The sequence below is a fragment of the Syngnathus leptorhynchus genome, chromosome 3 (assembly GCF_054491065.1).
Source record: "Syngnathus leptorhynchus isolate UIUO chromosome 3, UIUO_Slep, whole genome shotgun sequence".
NCBI classification, from domain to species: domain Eukaryota; kingdom Metazoa; phylum Chordata; class Actinopteri; order Syngnathiformes; family Syngnathidae; genus Syngnathus; species Syngnathus leptorhynchus.
Window position 1 is genome coordinate 8,643,962 of NC_141197.1, and position 17,672 is coordinate 8,661,633.

The 17,672-nt window shown below is 36.9% G+C and overlaps 2 protein-coding genes across 5 annotated transcripts in view; one reads left to right on the forward strand and one right to left on the reverse strand.

Moving 5' to 3' along the window:
- The window catches only part of luzp2 (leucine zipper protein 2), a 141,114-nt gene extending 140,539 nt beyond the window's left edge, over positions 1-575 (reverse strand). For 2 of the 4 annotated variants that reach the window (XM_085907979.1, XM_085907978.1), the window contains exons 1-2: positions 251-575; positions 117-170 (exon numbers count right to left, since the gene is read on the reverse strand). The gene's annotated coding sequence lies outside the window, so the exon portion shown is untranslated. Of the gene's footprint in view, positions 1-116 lie in introns of all 4 variants that reach the window. The other 2 variants (XM_085907977.1, XM_085907976.1) reach the window with 1 other exon arrangement.
- On the forward strand, positions 152-16,085 carry kcnq1.1 (potassium voltage-gated channel, KQT-like subfamily, member 1.1). Its single transcript, XM_085907975.1, has 16 exons — positions 152-617; positions 1,041-1,131; positions 2,813-2,939; positions 3,409-3,487; positions 3,687-3,783; positions 6,103-6,225; positions 6,720-6,830; positions 7,065-7,160; positions 7,296-7,409; positions 8,057-8,159; positions 11,086-11,212; positions 13,774-13,849; positions 14,298-14,392; positions 14,501-14,547; positions 14,646-14,707; positions 14,972-16,085. Exons 1-16 carry the CDS (start codon positions 310-312, stop codon positions 15,158-15,160), a joined length of 1,845 nt encoding a protein of 614 aa, XP_085764101.1. The 5' UTR covers positions 152-309; the 3' UTR covers positions 15,161-16,085.
- The last annotated feature ends 1,587 nt before the right edge of the window (positions 16,086-17,672 follow it).

A 17,672-nucleotide genomic window follows, 5' to 3' on the forward strand; every position in this document is an offset into this window, starting at 1 on the left:
TCACAAATGCATGATTACATTTCTGCAATTATTTCAAACGTTTTGTCTGATAGGTTTACATGAATCAGAAGTGAAAACAAAATAAAGAAACGTGTTGAAAATATACACAAAAGTACCTTTTCTTGTAGTGTGATAAACTGCTCACTAAGCCACGCCCTCCAACTCTGGATCTTGTTCAGTGAAGATGCTTGTTGTTACCAAGAGTAGCTGTTGCGCAATAGAGACTGCACGACTGTGTTTATCGACTGACCGAAAAAAATAAACAGGGGAGAAGTTAACCAAGCGGTGAAAGAACATAGAGAAGACACAATGTCGAATTTTGCACGCTCTCTGGGGGACACACGGAAGTCTCCAGATGAGTCCAGGGTAAAGAGATCATCAGACTGGGAACTGGGAGAGAGCAACTTCGGCGCGTCCAACAAACACCGATCATCTATGGAGGCACCACCAATTCATCTACAGCCCTATTTACTTCAGCCCCGCATTATGTCGGGGCGCATGTCGTTGTACAGCAGCAGGGTGCGACCTGTCCTCACTCACGGCTCTCTCCAAACGCGCGTGTATAACATTTTGGAAAGGCCATCCGGCTGGAAGTGCTTCCTTTATCACTTCACCGTGTGAGTGCCATCGAATTTTTCACTTAAAGAACCAAAAGATACAGCAACTACATATGGAAATATATTTATAATTTTATTGCATTCATGGTTCCCTTCAAAGCACATTTAATTTAGGAATAGCAGTGCAAGTCACAACTTAAACTTCTCACGTCAAGGTTTAGAACTGTCACATGAGTATTATAGCAATTTGTTTTCAAGGGCTGTGCAGCTAAACAGATGTGTGTGCATTCCTTTATAATGAGGACCAAACGAAGGATTCAGACTCGTCAATGCATGCACTTTTTTTTTTTTTTAAACATGTTTTATTCTCGCGCAATCTTGCAGTGTGAAGTCATTTTTTTGCACAGATTTTTTTTTTTTTCTCGCGCAATCTTGCAGTGTGAAGTCCTTATGTTGCACTGATTTTCCTCTTTGCATTTTCAGGTTCCTTCTAATTATTGCTTGCCTGATTCTCAGCATTCTGTCAACCATCCCCATGTTAGAAGACTATGTTTTCTTCTCTCTCTTTTGGGTGGTGAGTGTTTGTTTTGATTGTCAGAGAGACTGTCATATTGAATCAGATAATCGTGATTTACTGCTTCACAAAGGAAGTGAAGTTAATGTAAAAAAACTGCAATGTCAATGTAAAGTTTCATACCACAAGTCAAACTTTATAGATAGATTTTCTCTGTATTATCAAATATGAGCTGTACAATGTTGTTTTGGTTAGAAGCACAAGACTGAGCCTGATCAATGTTACATGAGGCAGTTGTTGAATTGAACTAAGAAATATGTCATATTTTAAGTATTTGTACACGGGTGGAGTCTTACTGCTGAATTTGAGCCCACTTATGTAACAGCAACTTCCGTTGGATATTTGGCTTCTTTAAACACCCTTATAAGACGATATCCTTCTTTCAGAAAAATTGTATCACAAAAATTTCTTATTTTGATGACTCATTCCAAGTTCACCCAGGCCTGAGAATAACAACATTTAAATATTCTCAGATTATGAGTAACACAATGTGGATTTTATGCAAGCAAAATATGTAAATCATCATTTTAAGAAAACTCGACAAACTTTGAATGCAAATTACTTAGGGTGAATGACAATGTGGGAGGATGGATGAGGTTTGGGAGATATAACAGTGGTTACGTTTGAAGCACAAAATGAGAAAATATAACAAGCATAACAGGAAATGAACTGTCTAGCAACTTCAACATAACACTCTCAGGGACGTTCCAGTATTTGTTACTAATTGAACTTTTGTCATGTATTTTTTGCGAAGGCCCTAGAGGTTTTGCACCAGATTTAGATACAGGATAATATTACCCGCCAAGCAGTTACTAAGTGACATGATGTTAAAAAATACATCATTTCCAATTTAAACATTGAAAATTCCCATATATTTAAGACGTACATTCATACCAAGAGTCAAACGGTTTAATTTTCTCTGAACTTTTTGCACAACAATAGAGCAGTATAGCAAAGATATTTTGAGTCTCTCTTTATCTTGTTGCAACCTGCTGATGACTCTGCGACACTCTAGGATCAAGTACCATCTTCCTGCGGCAGTATAGTTTGAAGCTTCACAATAACGTACTATCTCTTGTCTTGGCCTCATAATGTCTTCAGAATGATGAAGTCTGAATCGATTGTTGATTCAAGGACTAAGCAGACTCAAATGTTGATGTTGACTGCCAGCCAGTTCCGCAAAAAAGTAAAGACACATTGAAAAGTGCTCAAAGGTTTAGATAAAGTCAGAATTTTGCCTGTAAAAGTTACAGTGCATTTTAGTTTCATTATGAAATTTCACCTGTATTAGTCACCTACACGCACACATATACAGTAATCCCTCATTTATCACGGATAATTGGTTCCAAGACCACCCGCGATACGTGAAAATCCATGATGTCGAGAAAATATATTGTTACAATATCCATAAAAGACCTTTATTGTATTTTTAAACACTGTAATGTACTTTTAAATGCTTTTTTGTATTTTTAAACACTTCTGTAAACATTTTAAAGTCCAACTGATTTTCACAAACATTCTTCTTTAAATAAATAAGTAAAAAAATCTCGAATTTTCTGTTCGAAAACCGAATTGTTCGAGAACCGGGACGTTCGAAAACTGAATTTCTAAAAGAGGATAACAAGTACAATCATCAACATTTTCTGTCCTTTTGACTCTAATTTTCTTCCTCCCTTTCCAGGAGATTTTTGTTGTTGTTTTCTTAGGGTTGGAATATATTGTCCGGCTTTGGTCAGCAGGTTGTCGCAGTATATATGTTGGCTTCTGTGGACGACTACGATTCGCAAGGAAGCCAATAATCATCATAGGTATGAAGTTCATACGCATACAAACATACATGCATGCATGCAAATGCGTGTGCACGCACACACACAAATTCATGTGGCACACAAAACCAAGAAAATAGTCTATCGAAAAAGGAAGATTCCCTCTGGGATCAATAAAATATCTATTTGTCATGTATTTATCTCTTAATGTCATAAAATGAATATGTAATTGTAATGTTATTCTAATACAATATTAATTTAATTATTTAAGTAAAAAAATAATTTGATGTTTATGTTGTGTTTCATTTTGCGTTTGATTTATTATTTCAAAAACCTTTTTTAATTTAAAATATTCTTCATAAACTCTCCAGTATCTCATTCTTAGTTCAGTCAGTCCAAATACCAACTGTCGTTATATTGTAATTTTTTGGGGGGATATATTTGTAAATGTATGTTTTTGTACAATTAGCAGTGTCACATTTATTCAAGCCTTTCATTCTTATTTGCACAGATCTGATTGTTGTCGTTGCCTCAATATTCGTGCTAGCAGTTGGTTCCAATGGGCACGTGTTTGCAACCTCTGCTGTGAGGTAAGACTCCACCCTGAGTCAAATTGCTGTGGATGTAATTGAAATTCTCGTTATAGTTCAATGTGGAAATGTCATACGCGTGTATTGAAAAAAAAGTTGAATGATTGTAGATTAATACTTGAATAGAAATCTTAAAGTTTGCTGTATCAAAAGTATTTTTTTTTCACCTTTTAAAAATGCCATCACGTTGTCATTCTAGGGGGATCCGTTTCCTGCAAATACTGCGTATGCTGCACGTAGACCGCCAGGGAGGTACATGGCGTCTCCTGGGGTCTGTTGTCTATGCCCATCACCAGGTAATTTACCTTTCAGTCCAGAACACAAGGGATCTTCAAATTTACATGTTACTTATTTGACACTCTTAAATCATCACACTTTGAACGTGCATAGTCTCAATGTGTGAAAACACTTCACAGCCAAGAATATTGAAAGAAAGACTAAAAAAAAAGCTACTGTGGAGAATATTTAGGGCTTCAGATTCAAGCTTCAGAATTTCATCTTCCTTCTGAGTAGTAATCAGGAGAGATACGCGACTATGATTTCCTGCTCTTACCACAGTAGTTTCACTTTTCATAGTCCATTTTTTCCGCTGAGCGCAGTTGCGAATTGCTAATGCCCAAATTGCTCTTGAGTAAGGGTAGTTTTTTAACACTGTGTTGCAGAATTCAGCAACTATTATCACCATAGCAGTCATTTTGACTGCTCCTATATTTTTTGCATAAAATTCGATTTTTTATTGAAAATATCTAAGAATAAATTGGTGGAATAGGTAAAAACACATCATGTCCCCAAATGAAAACTATAATAACGATATTTATTTATTTATTTATTTATTTAATTAATTGATGTAACATAAGTCTTCTGCAATTATGAGTTAAAAATTGCAAACATTTTCTCTGTGAAAATGACAAAAAAAACTAATCTATCTTGCTTTCAGTATAGGTCGGTGTCATTATTATACCTTGAAAATTGAAAACTATTAAATTATATGAATGTTCCAAAATGCTGTGACAGCTGAGAGTCAGTCCAAGACACTCTGCTTTTAGAATGGCATGCTGTTTTTCTTATGGTTCACAGCCACCACAGGTAACCTTTATATAAAGGTTACCTTTTTCGGACTAAATGCGTCTAGAACGTACACGTTTTGTGTCGTTCCTCTAATAGCACACCGTAGTGGGAGAGTTTACTAGTTTTCCATGACTGCAAATCCCCGGCACACAATAAGCACCCCAAAACACACAGAATTTTATTATGTGGACATGCTGCAGTGTATCCTCACTTTGTGTTTTGTTTTTGTAGTCATTGTTAGCCGAACACCCTTCTGTTGTAACATCTGGGGGGTTCAAATTCAAATTCAGTTCAGTTTCATTAACTCTAATCATTATCTAGTCCTAATTGTATAACCTAATTTAAATACACACTAAATAGCATTTGCATGCAGCTGGCTTGTAAACACACTTTGCACCGTTGCTCCTCACTGGCTCAGGAGCAGATGGGAAGCACTGCCTCTTAAATGTGGTCGCCAGTTCTACTAAACATTTGGAAATGACTCCAGGAAGACATGTAGGGATGCAATAAAAGATATCTGGAGATTAAAGATTAAAGAGTTGAATATTAAGGGATTACTAGATTTTATGCCAATGGTCTACTAGAGATGGTGGAGGCTTCCTACTCTTTACTAACATCACAACCTTTGCCAGGAAGAAAAAAATTCATTATGCAATGACCTGCCTCTGCTCCTTTGTGGCAGGCTGTAAAAACATGTGGTAACATTTCCTGATTTGGTTCCAACTTAGTAAGAGCAGAACTCTCAATGCTTGTGAAATTTTAAGACAAAACCAAAAATAGCATTACTTTGAAGTGCTTATTTCTTTAATTGCTAAAAGTGCAATTAGGGAGAATGGCCCAATCTTTATTGGACCTTGTCAGCCAATCATACAAAACTCGACAAAACCCTTAACTTCTATGTATTTGATTATAAAGAGTTCCACTTACTCAATGATTTTTCTTTTACGTTTTAACTATATGACTACTTCCATTTCTGATCTAGCACATTGAAAATGACATCAAGTGTTATTAAGCCCATAGAGTAGTAAGAATCTCTTGTATTGTGTATATCTTAATGATCTTAATCTTGTTCACAAAATGTTATGCTATAGCTCGTATTACATTACATATTGTATTCTATATTGTATCTTATATTGCATTGTAGTTACATTGTTTGTCATAAAAAAGATTTGCCAGATGAACGCTAAAGCGACTCCACTGGGTGCTATGTTCCTTTCCTTGACAATGAATAAGTCAATAAGCTTTCAATTGTTAACCACACTCGTGTGTGTATAATGTGTTGCATAATCCACTCCACATGACTGGAATATCCCTCTTCCCCGTTTTGAAGAAAATATTGTAAAGTGTCCTCCCAAATATGTTTAAAACCCAGATTGGTGTCTTGTCCATGAAGTAAGGGAAACAGACTTTTTTCTATTTAGATGAAATAAACATAAGTGTAAAGTTTTTTGTTAATCACTAAGAAGATAACAGTGAATGCAAAATTTCTTTTTCTTTTGTTTTTTTCTCAAATAATCCTTGCCTTTTTGTTTGAATGTGTATTTCAGGAGCTGATCACAACACTCTACATTGGCTTTCTGTCCCTGATCTTTGCCTCGTACTTTGTCTATCTGGCAGAAAAAGAAGCTGACACGTTTCATACATACGCTGATGCCCTGTGGTGGGGAGTGGTAAGAATATGTTAGAGCAGGGGTGTCAAACTCATTTTTGTCACGACCCGCATCGTAGTCATAGTTTCCTTCGGAGGGCAATTATTATTATTATCAACCCAAATAAATACATGAACGTCTCATAGTATAGGCTACACAACAAACTAATGAATCTGATGAAAATTTAAAAAATATGACTGTTAATAAAAATTGCTAGAAACATCTCTATTTTTAAAAGTGAAGACAATTTGTAATTTTAGTATATACACTAAGTCCCAGTTTGTCTTCACGGGCTAAATATAATTACACTGCGGGCCAGATTTGACACCACTGTGTAAGAGATTTTTACATCATGATCACGTTGTAGTAGTCGTAATACAGTTTAAAATTGTTGCAAGAAAATGTGGTCCACTTATTGGAGTCTGACAATGCTAGCAGTTGGGGCTCAGTTAAGTTGTTTTGTTAATCATATGATTGACAAAACAGAAGCAATGAATGTCATGTGTTTGTACCAGGTAACAGTGACGACCGTTGGCTATGGAGACCTCGTTCCTCAGACGTGGATTGGGAAGATGATTGCATCGTGTTTCTCTGTCTTTGCCATCTCCTTCTTTGCACTTCCTGCAGTAAGTGGAAGCAGGCACTGCAACACTCAAATGTCTGTTTATTAGGTCTGGAGTTCATTCCTATTTTTGAAAAATGATTATAGTCAAGTAAATTGTGAATGAACTTTATCTACATTTGTAATGAGCTACTTATTTGTTAGACAAACATTTTTGGCCATGGGTGAGATATTTTGGGCAACGCTGTAGCCCACCAGTGTGCTGTTGGACTTTAACGAGCTTTGATTTTCTTCACAGGGAATTTTAGGCTCAGGCTTTGCGCTGGAGGTGCAGCAGAAGCAAAGACGGAAACATTTCAACAGACAAATCCCCGCTGCTGCTCGTGTGATCCAGGTATTCAGCCGTAAAATATGAACAAGCCAGTATCATTTGTAGTTACATGGTGTGACTGTGGCTCTTCCTTGCAGAACTGGCACTGTACATTAAATGGGTTCCAACCATCATATCTGTAATGTTTGTCCTCCCCAGACATCATGGAGATGTTTTGCATTGGAAAATTTAGATTCGGCCACATATAAGATGTTTTTCAAAAAGAGATCACAACCCCTTAACTCACTGTCGACCACAACGCCTAAGAAACTGGTTGGTATTGTTTTGATAAATTCTTCTTTAACATCAATAAATTCTTCTTTAACAAGGGTTCATGTTTTTACCAGGCCAAATGTCCTAGAAGATTAGTTTAGACTCAACCAAAATTGAATGACTAGCATCTAATATGAATAACTTTGTGGTGATTTGGGTGTATGGAGTAAAAGACAACTTGATATGGCCTTTTTGGTTTCTGCACGACCAATGTTGGAGCTTGATGCGCATTTCCAGCAGTAAGTTTGCCAATCACACTCACATATCGACAATTTATATATTTATTTTTATAGGATTTGGAATTGTGGGACGTAGGCCAAGTCCGTAAATGAAAATCCATGGGAAATGTGGGAAATGCAAACTTCCCAGACGTGCACACTGTGTCACTGTATTATCCGAAAACCTATTAATATAATCTATATTTTTTTATCACAAAACATTTTCTGTTGAACTGAACAAGTGGCAGGAAAGTGGGGTTAGTCAAATGTTGGATGTTTTCTCTGTTATTTGAACATTTTAAACAGTTGAGTGAAATGCAGAATCTATTAGAATGTCTACCACTCTGTAGTGGGTCATGCACATGTTCAATACTATGCTATTTACCATGGACATTTTGTTGGGCTGACATGATTGTGTTTCATTGCCAGGGGAAGAAAGTGAACCATGACGCCTCCACAAATTTTCTCACAGTTCCGAGCAGTCAAAAGAACAACGTTTTGACGTCTGATGTATACAAAACAGTGGACACAGGTACAAAAATATGCTCCCAGAATACCTCCAGTCTAGTGTATACAAAACGTCTCTGTAATGATTTATCGTTAACCTAAATAACATTTCCATTGGAGTGGAAACTGCGCATTTAGTCTGAAAATAAAAATGTATTATGGTTTGGGAAATCTGGGGAAATCAGGGACACATTCTCAACATTACACATAGTCAAGCACACCAAAAATGAGTGTACAATTCAAATTGCAAAACTCCACACAAGATATACTGCAGTGATGCAATTATAAGAAGTAAGTAAGTAAGAAGTAAGTGTGAGACTCTCAACGGGCTCACAGATATTTCAGGGATGTTCCATTTATTTATTATCTTTCCGTGTGTTCACAATTGTCATGGGGATTTTTCTGGTCATTTCTTAACTAGGTTGGATGTATTTTTTCTTAGCGTTGATTTCTTCTGCTGCCCAAAAAGGCACCACAGCGTTCAGTTATTGCGTTCATAAAAAGGAACGAGAGTACGGGAATGTGGGGGAGACGGCTCTGTAGGTGAGAGAAGAATCAAAACACCCTTGAAAGCCAAAACTTGCGCCTCTTCGTGACTCGGAGCCGCAACATAAGTTACAAGTAAATCATTCAAGCCAATTTTGTCATTTGGACATGGGAATGCTTTATCACTAGGCGTATGTCTTGCTCACAACCCTGGACTTCAGTCAAAGCTTAATACCCATAAAATCAATTCATCCTTCAATGTATTCATTTTCTTTTCCGGTTACCCCGCTTTTGGGTTTAGGGCGAGCATGCAAATTCCACACAGAAAAACAAAATGTGAAATGGAACCCCAACCTGAAAACTATGTGGCGGATGAGATCAGGCTTTTCCCCCTTTGTCTTTTTTTTTTAATTGGATGTAAGCATTCATTTCTTCATGTCCAGCCACATGTTTTTTATTGTTTATATTTTACAGAGTGCCATCCATTTCTTTTTAACATTTTATTCTATCTAGAAATGCAGTGCATAAAAAGTATTACAACCAATGCCTCAAGCCTTGAAAAAGGACTGTTTCAAAGAAGAAAAAACATACTGAACAATATCAGAAGGGCATAATACATTCTAAATACTCTTCCGAGTACAACACAAAGCTGGAAAGCTTTTATTGCTCAAAAAGTCCAATCTTCTGGTTTGCCACATGTTCACATAATTGTGCTCATTGTGTATCCGTCATTGTGTTTTAGAACCAGCAGTTGCCATGCATTGACAATCTCTAATGAGTCGCTCTTGTGCACATGCCGTGGGTGAGTGGTTTTGCACAAGCACCTGACAGGTTTGAGGTTTTTGAGTCCAGGTTCTATTGTCCCTGTGTGAAGTTTGTATTTTCTCTCTATGCTTGCGTGAGGTTTTCTGCGGGTACTCTGACTGTCTCCTTATTTTCGAACAACATGCATGTTGGGTTCATTGAAGAGTAAATTAAATCAATGCTTATTTTGCTCTATGTGCCCTGTGATTGGTTCACAACCAGTCCAGGTTTTGCTCCACCTCTCACCCAAAGTTGCCTGTGGCCCTTGTGAGGATAAGCCGAATAGACAGTAGACAGAATAGTACATTTGCTGACTGACTTGGTGAGAAAATGAAAAGTGCCCCAGGAAGAAATCTAAAAATCCTGGTGTTATGTTTAAGATATTGCCCATTAACTGGGCTAGTTAAGGAGTTATCTTTGGGTTGAATCAGGTTTAGAACCAGAAAATCCCGTTGCGGTAAAAATGATAACGTCAACTTTTCTGAGAGATCTTCGCCCAATTTTGCTCCTTCCTGGTCTATTGACATTTTTGATGATTAATTTCTTCTCAACTATATTTTTTTCCTTTGTCTTCATCTTTGTCTCCATGGTTTAGAGTCATATTTTTTTCTGTGGGAGGAGGTGGTGAGCTGCTGTTTGTATCCAGGTTTCACTTTTATTGTTTTTAGCACTCACTTGGTAACCACAACTACCACATGGGGAGAGACTGTTACGGCATGATACTACATAGCCTTGTCATATTCATATTGTTGTCACTTTAATTTGAACAAATAATAATAGTTATTTTATCTGTAAAGATTTGAAACTTAAATACAGTGATGCAATTCACAGTATATTACACAGTATTCTAAGGTTTGGATTTTTCACACCATTCTCAGTCCAGTCATGTCTTCTTCAGATTTTTTTTTTTTTTTTTTTCTGTTTCGCATACATCCCACACACTTGCACAAACAGATTCATGGCACTCCCTCGCTGAGCGTTTCTTAATTTTCTCAAGGCCACATTGGCAGTGGTTCGGGAACTGGCCAACCTGCATACCGATAACTATATTTTGTGGGTTTATTCTTAAATATTTATCAAACCTGTGATCAGTACAACACAAGAACAACTTATTGACTGAAATTCATATTCTTGGTTTGAGCATTCACATCCAAAACCAAAATGAAATCCCACAGAGGCTCCAGGACTCATTGTTACTTTTATATTTTTGTACAGCAAAAGTAATAGAGGATTATTTTTTTCCAGTTTAACTTTGACGTTCAATTGTGTAGCAGGCAAAGTAGTTGCAGAATTATCTTAATCTTGTCTGCTTGAAAAGATATACGCTGTCCTAATTGTAGCAGAGAGCATACAGCCTCTGATGAAAGGCACCAGCCAAGTGTGCTACTCGCCTCGAAATTTCCAGAAAAACGAATTGACAATTAAAAATGATGACGCTATTTTCAGCCTTACAAAATAAAAAAAAAACAGAACTATTATCATCATCACTACAGAGTTCTTTTTTGTGCCAATTTGATGTTGATCATCTCATTTACCGCTAATCATAAATTGAAAAAAAAAAAAAGAGGTATATAATGACTAAGCTGTATCTTCTGATTAGCTGGCATTCACGAGTTGGAAAGTCCAGTTTATAACATGGTGTGTTTGCTTTTCATTTGTAGAGAAAAATTTTGGCTTTTTGGATGTTGATCCTTCCACTGGCCTCAAGACAAAATGCAGTTCAGTAGACAACCTGGATCAGGAGCTGGAGCGAGACTTTGCACTGACCGCGGCTACTTCCATATCTCAGTGAGTTTAGTCTTGGTCACACTGCGGTTATTTCCATGTGAGAATGTGGCAATTTGTATTTTAAAGGTCGATATGAGCTCATTTTTAATTGATATTTTGTTGTACCGTATTTTCTGGCCTATAAGTCGCACCGGGGTACAAGTCGCACCAGCCATAAAATGCATAATAAAGAAGGAAAAGACATGTACAAGTCGCACTGGAGTATAAGCCGCATTTAGGGGGGAAATTTATTTGATAAAATCCAACACCAAGAACAGACATGTCATCTTGAAATGCAATTTAAAATAAAAATAGAATGGAGGCAACAACAGGCTGAATAAATGTATGGTATGCTAAAATTACATGACACAAACAACACAGTTAGAACGTGCCTGGTATGTTAACATAACATATTAAGACTTATTCAGATAACTATAGCATAAATAACATGCTAACAAGTTTACCAAGCCATCCATGTCACTCCAAATCACTAAATCCAATGAAATCTTTATCCTCTGTCGCTTTTAATAAATTATTCTTGATGTACGTCAGTTTTTATACACACATCATATGCCCATATTTTATATGTTGATACACTGGTGTCACTGCAAAATGTCTACCTTAAGTTGACTGGCTAAACCAGATTGAACTCTTGCATAGTGGTCCATGGTGCAAAATTTTTAACCATAAAAAATAAAATAAAACAACGATAATGAGACACATCCAGCCTGCCGCAGCCAAGCCATCCAAATACAATTTATACAGTATACGTCCCCCGCCTACTGCCCGATGACTGCTGGGATAGGCTCCAGCACGCCCGCGTGGGAACAAGCGGTATAGAAAATGGATGGACAGTATACCTGTTTTAGAATACTTTATTGTATTTAAAATTAATTTTGTACCTTTGGATGAACTGGTGAAGCGTGCTCTCTGTCACGCAAACGCATGCGAGTGATGTGCCTAGCGTGCCGTGTACAGTCAGTGAATAAAGGAGAAGGCAGTCTCCCAAAATAGCCACACTTTCTTCTTCATAAAAAGCAATAACTACTAGTTAGCTGGCTGTGAATATGGAAAAGTACAGATCCAGGTCCAGACTCGTGTATTTATTTTAACTGGCTTTTTGTCTATATTGCTGTCTTAATAAGGCCAGCAGGCCGCTGTTGATGTCGGACCCCGCGGACATTGTATCGCCTTTCATTCTGCGTGTGTTCCTAATGGAATGGAATGGTAATGCATTTGTGCCTCCAGTTAATGTAGTCATCCTAAAAGCATTGCTGTGAAATAACTGCTTATTAGGGAATGTGGCACTTTTGTGAGGTGGATCAAGCACTTGAGCGAGAAAGCTTCAGAACATCTAATCAAAGGAAATAGCTGTTAAGTAACTGCACTATAATGTAAGGATTTAACATTAATTGAAACAAATGAGGTCTAGAGTTTTGACCCATTGGACTTCCTTTCTAAATTGTGGAGTAATGATGCAGAGCTGGAGTTGCTTGCAGTAGTGTTGGTGGCAAAGATCACTGCTGTGCTGACTCCAATTTATAAAACTATCCATCAATGTTCTAAATTTAACAAGCAGCTGTCATAGAGTACAAATAAAACAAAAAAATACAATTGAACATTAAATTACACAAATTTCATCAATGTTTCATGATAAAAAAAAAAACAATGTGTAAAATGCCTTAACTTTCTCTACCAAGGTCTAGTCAATCCCTTAATCAAATTTCTTGAATAGGAATTTGGGAGGAATTGTTCTTTATTGTAATCACTCGTATATCTTAGTCAACATGATTATACCGAAACAAAAAGGTTTTGTGAGTTTTTCAACAACAACAAAATGACAGATATAAAAATGCTTACAACTTTATTATTCAGTTCCTAAGAACACACTTTTACTTTATCTGCAAATTGTGTTTATTGTTCTTGTATAGCCTCAGTTGGATTAGGATTAAATTCTTTGTGCATGATAGATAGTAGATAGATAATGATGAAATATTATTCCAATGCAGTCTACAACATCATTATTTTTACATTGTGCAATTATACAAAGCACAGTATTCATGACCTAATCCTGTTTCTAGCTTGGCAGTAGACTGCAGTTCCAGATGAAGCCAAGAGTGCTCCCCATTATAAAATACACAATGCCCTTATTCCCACTTAACCATTCATTTGTTTTTCCAGTGTAATGAGGCTCTGGTGGAAAATCATGTTGCTCTCTTCCTACCGCAGCTAAATCTGAAATATTTGACTGTACCTTGAGTTGCTGTTTCTTTATTTTTCAACCAGGATTTTTTAAACGTACTTTTTTTTATTGTCCTTAATTGTCCATCAGCACATTCATGTCTAATGTGCCGCTTTAAATGGCCACCTTTTTTATTAGAAAAAAGTGGGAGCCAAGATAATTTCAAGTTTGATGAGGCAGATAGCACTGTTTGGCTTGTTGCTGCCCATAATATATATATATTTTTTTGACATTAATAAAACACATTTTTACGACGGCTTGTTTTCATGAATGAATAATGTATGGCTAGTTGATTGTTTTTTTTCCCCCTCCGATATGAACAATCTTTCATTTTTAACAGACTAACCAAGTCCCACAGACAAGCTATCCGTGTGATCCAGAAAATGCGCTATTTTGTGGCAAAGAGCAAGTTCCAGGTCAGTATAGGAAGAACACCTGCATGCAGGGAATTGTTTATTTAAAAAAAAAAAGAAAGGTTTACATGATCACTTTGAGAGATGAATACATTTGATTATATAATTGAAGTTTCAGTGGTGTACTAGAATACAAAGTAAATTGCTTAATGACATTAAATTTGAGGTTGCAAAAATGCATTGCTTGCTCAGTGTGATGGTGTGATTCAATACCAAAAAACCTTTGTTTTGTAATTATGACCATTGATTGATTCAATATCAAAAAACTCTTGTTTTGTAAATATGACCATTGACACAGAATTACATATCACAGTACATTAATATATATATATATATATATATATATATATATATATATATATATATATATATATATATATATATATATATATATATATTAATTATATAGTCAGATAAAATACAACTCTGACAATCTCCTTTATCCTAATAGCAAGCTCGTAAACCATATGAAGTCCGAGATGTGATTGAGCAATACACCCATGGTCATGTCAATCTAATGGTGCGGATCAAGGAAATACAGAGAAGGTAAATGTGTCAATCTGACAACCTTAGTAAATGGTAACGCACAATGATCTCATCCACACGTGATATATTAGAAATTGTTGAATGTCTCATTATATTTCATGCCTCCAGACTGGACCAGTCTTTAGGGAAGACAACTTCTTTCCAGACTGGAGCAGGTAATTCATTATTTAACTGCTCTATTGAATGCATTAACTGTCGGAGCAGAACCACCTATAGTATATCCATTTTCTTGAAATGCTGTTCTCGTTTTCAGATCGAACCCAAGAGAAGGGAAACAACTCAATTGGAGCCCGACTCAGCAGGATGGAGGACAAGGTAAGAGTTTATCATTTATTTTGACTTCTATGACTCGTCATACACAATTGATCTTTTTTTTTTTCCGAAATATAGGTCCCACAAATAACTACTGATACTCACAACACATACCTGGCCAATTTAGATTTTCTAAAACATGCAAGCAAGAGGAGAAACAAACCACACAGTGCTTACTACATATGTACAGGAGCCTTCGGTGTAAAAATGTTGCATTTCCTCACCATGATTCATTCATAATTCATACATTGCATTCACTTCTCATAGATCACACACATGGATCAGATGCTGAACCACATTGCAAACTCTCTCAGTATTCTGCCGGACCGCAGAGATGTAAATGGGGGCGAACGGGAGGGTGGACCACAGCCTGGCTCCAGCAGCTATATCAACCCTAGCCACGATGGTCTGCCAAGCTATGAGCACCTGTCATCAAAATTGCCAGACAGCGACTGATCTATTGATCTATGTTCTGTAAATCATATATCAAATATTACCTCATATTCAGAACCACAGATCTATGTTTTGTAACTCGTGGGTCAAATATTAATTTGGTTTTTGCTGTATATGCATGGATATATATATACTACCGTATTTTCCTGACTATAAGGTTCAGGGATAGGCCAGGGGTGCGATTTATACTCAGGAGCGACTTATGTGTGAAATTATTAACACATTATATCATTTACATGTTATTTTTACACTAAACTACAAGTGGGCGCTCGAAGCCTGTGGAATAATTAGAACTGCAACTGACGATGAGTCTGACGTAAACCACAACCCTTGTCACAAGCTACAATAAATTACTCCAAAAGTATGATCACCAAGGCAATTTAGTGTTTTCCATGAACACCAACATATGTAATTGCACAAGGGTTTTCTAATCATCCATTAACCTTCTAACACAATTAGCAAATACAATAGAACATTATAACACTGGAGGGATGGTTGCTGGAAATGGGCCTTTATACACACCCATGCAGATATTGCATTAAAAACCAAACGTTTGCCGCTAGAATAGTCATTTACCACATTAACAATGTATAAAGTGTATTCCTGATCGGTTTAACGTTATCTGCATTGAAAAAAATAGCGATGAAGACATTTCTAAATGACCCCAAACTTTTGAACGGTAATGCATGTAATGATTAGGTGTCTTTATTAAGCCACATGAGAGGAGAAAGACAAAAGATGAAAAACACCACTCAGTATGATACACTAGAATATTTAAACATATTGAAAATTCTTCAACTACAAATTGCATTTCCTAATAAATTTGGCATATATTCTGAGAAATGCTGTTGCTTAGCTGAAAAATTAATTAAAACAATGTGGAAATTAAACAGGCATTTTAACATCATGAAAGCATCACCTAAGGAATCCCTCGATACTAAGCAAACATGCGTTCTCTATATGTGCTTACATATCATTGGCACGACATCAGAGCAATGTGATTTAGCACTTACTGGAACAGAAAAGCACCTTGAGCTTCAGGCACTAACATGACATTGTCACACCATTACTTTTCTGTCCACCTTAGCTTTGATCTTTTCACAGAAAAAAAAAAAAAATCTATTCAGATAAGCTTTGGGACTGTGTAAAATCAAATCTGCTCCAAACGCACATTATTATTTTCTTTGAGGAAGCTCAAACCATTGGGGTACCATTAAGTGCAGTAAAAAAAAAAATAAGTTGTAACAGCTTGAGTGTGAATTGTCAACATTATTACCTCCCTGACAATGACAAGAATATCTGATCCGAAATGGTGATAGTGCAGCTTTTGTATTCATCTGATTCATAGGATTTAATGTCACTGCATGTTTACAATACAATACATCTTTAGTCACGTAGAATTTCCACTCTGGCATTTTGTTCAGGCTCGACAAGACATTGTAGATTTGATCCTAGACTCCAAGGTATTAAATCCAAACTTGCTTTATGGTACATCAAATCTCTCGTCTGTGGCCTGCAAGATGACAAATGTGACAAAAAGTGATGCTGGTCCTGTTGCCTAGCAGCATTTACTGTTCAGCTTCAGCTGCATGTGCAACGGGGATTATTTCAGGTTGCAGTGAGAGGATTCCGTCAACAATTGTGCTTTGTGATGACGTTTTAAGATGATCATCAAGTTTGTGGTGTGGAGGGCGAAACGTGCCACCACTCTGACTGCAAATGAGTGCTCATGTCTCAAGTCCAGCTATCACTCAACTGTGTGTTCCCATTCAGTATGATGAGTAGCATTCAATTGCTTCCTTCACTTTTCTTGGCAGCACAGATACTTTTGTCACCGCGAGGTTGTAGTGGTGGCCTTAAGAGGGAGTGTGCAAATAACTAAAGCATGCACAATGCCCTAGTCTTTAGACAAGAGACCTTTGGGCAGCAGATGGTGACCTTCTCTTCTCTGGTCATTCATCGGGTGTCCAGAGATTCCTTTACACAAGTGGTCATGTGGAGAGAAGACCCAGTGTGAGCAACCATCTGCCTCGGGTGACCGAAACAATGGGCCACGCCCACATAAAGTGTGCTGAGTGTGACTGGACTGGGTGATGAGTAGAGTGAGAAATTGGGGTTGCAAACTTGGTAATTGATGCCATTTTGGATATCTCAAACAGGAAATCCATCATTGGTACAGCAATCATAAAACGAATCAATTGAATGGAAACAATTTAACAGATGACTGTCAGCAGCAATCAAATGTATTTAAAATATGTTTGCTACTTGTCATCATTAGGATAATGCTCCAATGAACATGCACTTTTCACTTAAGTCATTTAATTCCATCAAATGCTTCAGGATAAATGTTTACACAACATCACATCTTGATTTAGCAATGGCAGTTTCACCAAAACACCTCCGAATTGTTGACGAAAGCGTTATTCGCCGATGATAAACTGCACAAGTTGCAGAGTATCATACATATCTAAGTGGATTTAATTAAGGAGGTGAGTGGGAGGCTGGAAACCTTTGG